The sequence below is a fragment of the Elephas maximus genome, chromosome 7 (assembly GCF_024166365.1).
Source record: "Elephas maximus indicus isolate mEleMax1 chromosome 7, mEleMax1 primary haplotype, whole genome shotgun sequence".
Classification (NCBI taxonomy): Eukaryota; Metazoa; Chordata; class Mammalia; order Proboscidea; family Elephantidae; genus Elephas; species Elephas maximus.
Window position 1 is genome coordinate 44,026,633 of NC_064825.1, and position 9,559 is coordinate 44,036,191.

The window sequence follows — 9,559 nt, forward strand, 5'->3', positions numbered from 1 at the left end:
GCTGCTTATCCAGAGGTCGGCAGTTCGAATCTGCCAGGCGCTGCTTGGAAACTCTAGGCGGCAGTTCTGTTTTGTCCTGTGGGGTCCCTATGAGTCAGAATTGACTGACGGTAATGGGTTCGTTTTTTTTGGTTTTTAACGGCATTTAATCCTTCCACTTCCCAGATGTATGTGCCTTTGCACTAATCCCTGGTTTAAGTGGCATTCACCTAGGTAAAATTTTGATCCCACTAATGAGCGGACAGGATAGGAAGGACTTTCTAATGACAAAGCTGTTCAAAGACGGAGACTCCCCAGTATTATAGGTAGGTAAACCGAAATTGGACAGTTACTTGGCAGCATGTTATAGATTCGTTTTTTTCTTTCATTCCTCAAACCATTTGGGAGCATTTCCTCTCTCAGCCCTGGGCAAGGACTTAAAGACCCCAGGGTGCTGCCACCCACCCTAAATTGCGAGAATTGACTAAATGATCCCTTCCAGGGTTTTCCAAATTCTTTGTTGCAAGCCAGAGTCCAGCCTTAATTCTACATTTTGAAAAGAGTGCCTGTGCGAAGGAACGACTGGAAACCCAGAAAATGAACACTAACTTTTATGAGATTTCAGTTGTTAACGTTTCTCAAAACTATTCGCGTCCACTTGGGGGTGTTGGGTGTAAAGATGAATCTTTGCTATAGGGACATCTCGGGGCGGGGGAAGGACGGGCAATTCAGGGTAGGAGAGACTGGGAGAAAAATTTAGTGTCTCCTAGCCTTCGCCCAGTTTGGCTCGTTTGATATACTCTTCGATCCCGTAATACCAGGCCTCGGACCACCCATTCCCATCAGCGGGCGAGCGAGTAGGGGTAGGCCATTTAGTAGCCGGAACCTCGCATGCGGAGTTCGGGCGGTGGCGCGCGCGGGGAGAGGTTTGGGCGCTGCACCGCCGTGCGCCATGCCCTTCAGCCCGGTGCTCGGAGGGGAAGGTCTGTGGCTCAGGCCCCGGAGGTGGTCTTCCTTGGAGCTGGCGGCGTGAGGCCAGGCCTCCGGTGGGAACGGCGTAACCATGATGAGCGGACGGCCGGGCCGAGTGCCCTTACGGTTCCTGCCGGACGAGGCCCGGAGCCTGCCCCCGCCCAAGCTGACCGACGCGCGGCTCGTCTATTTTGGCTTCATGGGCTACTGCGCCGGCCTGGTTGATAACGCGATCCACCGGAGGCCGGTGATCGTGGCGGGTGAGGGCTGCCAGGGCGGGCTCGGCGGGGAGAAGGGGGGCTCGCGGGGCGAAGCGCAGGCTCCGCCTCCGCTGGTCCGGGGTCTTTTCGCCTCCCTGGCCCGGCCTCGCCTCCGGGGGCGTTTGACAGCGTTAGCTCTCCTGAATCGATCGGGGCCACAGTGTCATTTGTCACTTCAGGGGAGCAGGTGTAGCAAAGTAGGGCCATTTCCACGACCCCGCAGAGAGTCTGAAGGACCCGGCACTGGATCCTCTGCTCCTCTCGGTTTTGCTAAGTGCTGTGCTGTGTGCAGTGATGAGCCTTCGCTCCTTGCCGTGTACTGCTGACTCTCCCCGGGCATTAATAGCGTTTAATCTTCAAGTACCTTAGGGGGAGGTATTATCCATAAATGAGAAAACTGAGCCTTAGAGGTTAAAGCAGCTTGCTCAAGGTCATATGGTTAGTAAGTAGCAGAGCCTGTTTTGGACTTGACTCGATGGCAATTTTTTTTTTTTAGTATGTTGGAAACCAGGGCTTCTCAAACAATATGCATAGGAATAACCAGGATTTTGCTAAAATGGGGATTCTGATTCAGTAGGTTCGGGAAGGGGCCTGATATTCTGCGTCGCTGACCAGCTCCCACGTGCTCCTGCTCTGGGAATGGCACTTTGAGTAGAAAGGCCCTAAACCACTGGGGTGTATTGCCTAGTAATATATCACTGGCCTACTGGTAGACTGATAATCCTGATAATAACTGACACAAATGCTGTACTAAGGACCAGATTTCCAAAGGGAGAATGGAAGAGATGTCTTTGAACTTAGCTTTGATATATCAGGTAGATACTGGGAGCTTCCAGGGGAAACAAATGGAGGTGGTAAAGCCAAGACCCATTGCCATCCAGTCGATTTCAACTCATAGTAACTGCATAGGGCAGAGTAGAACTGCCCCATAGGGTTTCCAGAGCTGTAAATCTTTATGAAAGTAGACTGCCACATCTTCCTCCCGCAGGTGGCTGGTGGGCTCAAACCACTGACCTTCCAGTGAGCACCTAATCACTACGCCACCAGGGCTCCTTGAAGAAGATAACCCAAAGAACCCACTGCCCTTGAGTGGATTCTGAATCATAGTGACCCTATAGGAGAGAATAGAACTGCCCCATAGGGTTTCCAAGGCTGTAGATTTTTACAGAAGCCAACTGTCACATCTTTCTCCCATGGAGCAGCCGGTGGGTTTGAACTGCTGACCTTTTGGTTAGCAGCTGAGCACTTTAACCCGTGTGCCACAGAGGAGATAGAGGCCTCTGTAAATGGGGCCAGTTTAATGATTGTGCTCTAGGCGGGCAGATTTTGAAAGCTGAGGGAGTACAATTATCAGACTTTTGTTGTAAAAGGTCAACTTTATCAGCAATGTCAACATGCTTTGGAGCCAAGGAGCCCAATTGGGAGGTCCCTAAAGGATGGTGGTTCAAACCCACCCATCAGCACTGCAGAAGAAAGATACAGACATCTGCTTCCATAGATTACAGCCAAGAAAACCCTATGGAGCAGCTCTACTCTGTAACGCATGGGATCGCCATGAGCTGGAATTGACTTGAAGGCAATGGGTATGGGTAGCTCAGTTGGAAGAAAGCTAATGCAATGGTTAGGCAACCAGGAATCACCCCACATGTGCCTTTTTAGCCTTCTAGCTCCTTGTCATGTCTGGAGGTTGGCTCCACCTCATGCCCATGAAATCCCAGCACTTTAGTGCTCGGATAGTACTAAAATCCCATCTCCCTTGGACATGGCCCCTCACCACAGAAAGGAATGATCTATGTCCGTTTCTCCCTCTAAAGACACGGGGTTTTCTTCCTTTTGATCCTATTCCACATTTCCCCAAGCCTATCTCTTGGTATAATGAAAAGACTACCATACTTTGGAACTAAATGTCCCTGTTCCTCTGCTTCCAGCTATGTCACCCTGGGCAAGTTGGTCAAGCCTCTCATAGCCAGACTTTCCCCATCTATAAAATGAGACTAATCTTTACATGTTTGTTGTGAGAATTAAGCGAGATTCTATATAGGTAAAGTGTCTAACAGAGAAAACGCTCCACAAAGTTCCCTTTCCTTAGCTATTCTTACCCAAACTTTTACCATATATTTGTTTGTTCAGTGTTTACTGAGCTCTTTGTCTGTGCCAGGCGCTGTGTTACATGCTACAGATGGGAAGGAGACTTTCCAGAGAAGTAAAGGTTGGCTGAAACATGATATGTATACTACTTAATATTGCTTCATTGTTATCAAACTCATTATTTAGCAGTTGGTTTTTTTTTAATGGTTCTGGGAAACAGAAGAATATAGTGGTTAAGAGCACTTTACTAGCTTTTGATTCTGGGGAAATTACCACTGTGAACTTGTTTCCTCATCTTTAAAAGAGATAATACCTACCTCTGTGTGGCTCCAAGGACCGAATGAGATGATGTACGTAAAGCACTTAGCATAGGGCTAGGGATCAGGATTCCAGAGTTCCTTGGACTTCCCTAAGTTGCTCTGGAAAATTTATGTCTTGAGGATTTTATCGAAATGGTTATTCTCGGCAGCATTTATTGAATGTATGTTATGCTTGTCTAGGTCAGTTCCTTGCATATCGTACTCAAATAAATATTCATTGAATGAATGAACATGTATAAACTGTAGTCATTAAAAAAGACAAATTATGATACAAGTTTATGGACTTAAGGTAACTGGTGTTAACATTGTAAATGATGTTTCTAAGAATTGGAGGAGTGGGGAAGGAGACAGATGTAGTGGACATTCAAACTACAGCCCTGGAGAGTACCTATGTATTCTGTGGGTAGGATTGGAGTATTCTGTCAGTGAAATCAAATTGTGCAGGTCTTTTTTAAGTTAGCAGAAAATATTAATATAATTTTTTTCTTCCATCATCTGTTTTTAAACTGTTGTTGCGGTTGTCACTTACCTACCCCAAATTTAGAGTGAGTGGGTATCTAATTATAGTCCACAACATTAAATATTTATTGATTTCTAGTTCCATGTGTCAATATTTTATGATGTTCTGCAAAGAGCATGATAGCTTCCAGGTTCAGATGAACTGAGTAAAGGAAAGAAGGGAGAAATAATTGTGGAGGGGATTGTGCATGTGGTAGGGGGAAGACCACCACTTAGAGAGGAGAGCTCAGGGAAATGGGGGCTTGGGAAGAGGCCACGCCATGGCTTTAAAGCTGGGACTGGGACATTATCACCTAAAACATTTATAGAGTCTTTTTCTGTGAGGGATACAGGTCAGCTTAGAGAGCCCGGGTGTGTTGTAGCCCAGTGACACCTGGAAGAACTCAGCACTCTCTGGTTCAGTGTATTGTAGGTGGCCCATTAGGGGAAGCAGTGGCTGGAGCGAAGGAGGACGCAAAAGAGCCTCAGCCCAGCTCAGTCCCAGACTCTAAGAATATTTTACATTTTTATTAGTTTACACATTTTTCAAAACACTTACACACCTTTTCTTTTTCTTTGGCGTAGTGGTTAAAATTTCTGCTGTTAACCAAAAGGTCAGCAGTTGGAATCTACTAGGTGCTTGTTGGAAACCTTATGGGGCAGTTCAACTCTGTCCTGTAGGGTTGATTCAAGGGCAGCGGGTTTGTTTTTGTTTTTTTCTTTTTGTTTATATAATACTACTACTGTGAGAAAGATAGGGTAGATATCATCCGTTTTAGTGGTAGTAAATTAGCTTGCCCAAGGTCATTCACTCATTTATTAAATATTTACTAAGTGGTGGTATTCAAAGATGTACCGAACATTGGCCTTGCCTGGTAGCAGAGACAGAAATAAATTATTACAGCAACTTAAGTATTAGTAGAGATGAGTTCACCCTTTTAACTCCAGGAGAGGTCTGGGAAGACTTCTTAGAGGAGGTGATGTCTGAGTTGAGTCTAGAAGGATGAAGAGGTCGCTAGGCAGAGAAATAACCAGTGATAGTATTTAGAAGCACGAATAGCATGGTTTGTGTGGGGAGACAGAACGAGCTCAGTGTTGCTGGAGGATAGTATGCATATCAGGGAGTGTCAGAAGATAAAGGTGGAAGTCAGCTGGTGAAGGGCCATGTAGGTCATATTAAGGAGTTTAGACTACTGCTGGGCATAACTGAAGGATGGAAGATTCCGACAAGATAGGTTTGCATTTTAGTAAGATTTCTCTTGTGACAGGATAAAAGCTGGGCTCACAGTGGAGCAGAAAAATGAGATGAGAAGAAGGCCAGTTAGTGCAAATGAGAGATACGTTCCCTAGAGTGAGGAAAGGAAATATTGACAAAGTAGAATTGACGGGACTCAATGACTAGATGGCAGGGAAGAGGATAGAAAAAAGGATCGTGATGTGGGCTCCTGGGTAAGTGATCTTGCCGTTCTCTGTGATAGAAGTAGGCATAAACAGGAAGGAAATGTGTTCAATTTGGGATACTCAGGTGGACATATCCGCCAAAGATTGGTTAGGTGTGTTATTCAGCTTGGGTGTCTGGGTTAGGCATACTGCTGGGGCATCAGCGCATGCGTAATAGATAAATCTACAGGAGTAAATAAGCTTCCCAAAGGAATGGCTGAGGGATAAGAAAAGTGTTGGGGATGGAATTCTAGAGTACTGCCAGCAAACCAAGGTAGCAGTTAACCTTTTGCAAAAAATGTTTCCATATATAAAATTCTCACCTCTGGATCTCTCCTTTAGACTTTAAATTTTAGCTGTCCCTCGATTGTATGATTTGGTCTTCTCCAGTGTCTGATTATTTTCAAAACAACGTTTTTGAATAGGTAATACACGCAAATGATACAAAATTCAGAATGTACAAAAGAATACAGTAAAGAGATTTCTTGATGAGATAAATTTGTATTTTAGCTTACTATTTTAGTAACCAGTAAAAAAAAAAAAAGTAGATTCCCGCTAAAAAAAAAAAAACCACTGCCGTCGAGTCGATTAGCAAATATAAATCAGGGTATGGAGACAAACCAAATTGCTTTTAGACCGTTCATAAGAGGACTTTACCTCTCTCCATTAAAGCCGGAATAAAAATATATTGGGATCTATTGATAGTTGTGTTCGTAGACTGAGTGTAACTTTTCATAATTGTCAGGCTTCTTTAGGAGGATTCTGGTATCTGATGGTCAAGGCTGTTTTTTAAGACATAGCCATGTAGAAAAGCTTTATTTATTAATTTTTTTAAGGATGTTGGAAGATCCATAATAATAAATTATATATCTGAAATGTACAAACGTAACTCTTAATACACATTAACTGATTTTTGCTTTCTTTGGGAATTGTGTTTGAATTTCAGGTTTGCATCGTCAGCTTCTATATGTTACTTCCTTTTTTTTTGTTGGATATTATTTTTTAAAACGACAAAACTATATATATGCTGTGAGGGACCGTGATATGTTTGCATATGTAGAATCACATCCGGAGGATTTTCCTGAAAAAGGTATTTCCAAGTTAACTGAGAAAATCTTTCTTAACTCTGTACTATACTCCCTGGTTAATCTTATTCATGTCTATGGCTTCAGGTACCTTTTATATTCTGAGGACACACACATCTTGTCTGTAGACCAGAATTTTTTTGAACTCATATATCCAGTTTCTGGCTGAGGACCTCTGTGTCCCTCAGTGACAGCAAACAAACTGTTTGCCCCCTCTGCCTTCCCAAACCTCCTGCTGCTCTGTGTGCAGCCTCAGTGAGTGGCACTACTCTCCACCTGGATCTCAAGCCAGAAGCCTAAGAATCATCTTCAGTCTTTCTCTTTCACTTCCCCGTAGTCATCAAGTCTTACCAGTTCTACTTCATAAATATTTCTCAACTTTGAACTCTTTTCTCTCCCAGTGCCACTACCCTAGCTCAGGCCCTGATAATCTCTTGCTTAGACTGTTGCACTTGCCTCCAGCCTGCCTCTGCCTTCACTCTTATTTCTCCTGAAAGTAAATCTGATCACATCTGTCTGCTTAAAATTGGAAAACAAAAACAAAAACATTGCCTCCAAGATAAAATACACACTGCTTAGGATGGCTCATTTCCTCAGGCTAGCCCAATTGCCTGTATACTGGTAGAAACACCCTGCCCTTTTCTTTGACCCATTATATCCACATATCTGTGTCCCTCACTGAACTATAGTTTCCCCAGCCTCTAGCACAGATCCTACACACATAATAGGCACTTAATAAATATTAGCTGACCTCACCTACTCAGAACGCTGCAAGACTGGCCCCTGCCTGGCTCTCCAGCCTTATCTCCCATCACTCCACTCCTGCCTTGTGAAATGCTTTGTACTGAGCCTCTCCTGTATCATTTTGTATATGCTGTGCCCCCTTCCTGATATGTTCTTCCTCCTCTTGCCCCTATTCCCACCCTGTCCACCTAGCAAATTCTCACTCAAGATTCATCACCTCAGTGAAGCCTTAATCCAGCCACAAACAGGAACTCCCTCAGCACGCTCTACCTATCTCTGTTCATCTGTGAATATAATTGCAATTAATTGTTTTTGTGTCTGTATTTACATACATGCGCATACCACAGACGTGGTCAGCTCTTTGTAGGCTGGGAGCTTAACTTCATAGGATATTTATTTTTTATCTCTCCTGGGCCTGCACAGTGTTTATTGAATGAATGAATATAGGAAAATTTTGAACTTACATAGCTTTTCCTATCCATGTGAATATGTAATATAAAACATTTAAATTTCATGAGAGTGAATGATCACTAAGGGTGTATCTAACTCTAAAATTTTGTTACTCTATTTAATGTTCTCATGGCCTTCAATCACATATGTGATGTTTATGGTTGAACCAAAAAGGTACAGTTCTTTTGTTGATGGAGAATTGAAAGACTAGCACAAAGCCACGAATAATGGTTGTATCAGGGAATGGGGAATACTCAGAACCATTGGTTGTTAGAGCTGGAAGGAATCTTGGAAATACTGATTCCCAAGATGAGATCCAGTGACTGAGCCAGTCTTTAGTCCTGGACTTTCTGGTTCTTTGCCTAGAGAGATTTCTAAGTTCCCTTTGTCTATAGGAGCGTACCTTACCACACAGGTTCATTCCGTCTCTGAGCAGCAGATTACCAGCAGCTGTGCCAGAAGCCACAGGCACTGGAAGCAGGGACATGGAGAGCTTGAACACATCAGCTTCTGGCCCCTCCTAGCCGACCTCTGCCTCACCCTGTTCGTTCTGTTCATCACGCCTTCAGCCAGAATACCTCTGGCGGCACCTTGGCCCTCCTGGCAGCCATCTGGATGTCACCACAGATTCCTCCAAAGTTATTCTTTATTTAGTGAAACAAATGTCTCAGTGATTAACAAGGCATGGTTGAGGTCCAGAAAATAGGGAAATTCTTGGGGGCTTCTAGCCATAAGAATATTGAGTGTTAATTTTTCTTTAGGAAATACGACTTTTTAAAAATATAACTTACATAAGTCATACTGTTGTGATCTTTCCTCTTATAGATAAGAAAACTTACGCTGAAATTCTTGAAGAATTCCATCCAATACGCTGAATTCTCCAGAATGCTCCAGTTTCACCAAAATCTGTTATTTTGCATTTTTTGGAACATGTTTTCGTGACATACAAAGTTTGTGTTAATTTGTATGTCAACACCTTGTAATTAAAATGGTCATCGTGAGTGCTCTCTTTTCTGTCTTAAGAAAAATAGTTCATCATCAGTTACCATTCCCTCAGTTTTAAGAAGACATCTAACAAATTTAAAAATGAAGTTTAGTGCTAGCTAAGAGGTCAGCAAACTATAGCCCACAGGCCAAATCTCATCCATAAAAAAAGGTTTTTTTTTTTGTATTATCATATACTTATTTATCAAATAGTATGTATACATATACACATATGTATATATAACTTAGTCATTACTCATATTAAGCCAAAAAAAGATGTCCCCATGACACCATAGAGACATGATTATTCCAGTGTTCTTTTTTTTAATTGTGCTTTAAGTGAAAGTTTACAAATCAAATCAGTCTCTCATATAAAAATTTATATACCCTTGCTGTGTACTCCTAGTTGCTCTCCCCCTAATGAGACAGCACACTTCTCTCTGCCCTGTATTTCCATGTCATTCAGCCAGCTTCTGTCCCCCTCGGCCTTCTCATCTTCGCTCCAGACAGGTGCTGCCCACATAGTCCCATGTGCATAAGAAAAGTTTTATTGGAATAGAGCCATGCTCATCTGTTTACATGTCACTTATGGCTGTCGTGGTACAACAGCAGACTTGAGTAGTGGTGACAGAGACCTTAAGGCCTGCAGAGCCTGAAATAGTCAATATTTGGCCCTTTGTGGAAAAAGTTTGCCTGCTCTTGCCCTAGTCTGTGAGTACGAAGTTACCCAGATTATAAA

The 9,559-nt window shown here is 43.3% G+C and overlaps 1 protein-coding gene across 1 annotated transcript; it reads left to right on the plus strand.

Annotated features, from left to right (window-relative positions):
* Positions 1 to 899: 899 nt before the first annotated feature.
* NDUFC2 (NADH:ubiquinone oxidoreductase subunit C2) lies at positions 900 to 8,837 on the plus strand. Its single transcript, XM_049890670.1, has 3 exons — positions 900 to 1,211; positions 6,504 to 6,647; positions 8,662 to 8,837. Exons 1-3 carry the CDS (start codon positions 1,043 to 1,045, stop codon positions 8,709 to 8,711), a joined length of 363 nt encoding a protein of 120 aa, XP_049746627.1. The 5' UTR covers positions 900 to 1,042; the 3' UTR covers positions 8,712 to 8,837.
* The last annotated feature ends 722 nt before the right edge of the window (positions 8,838 to 9,559 follow it).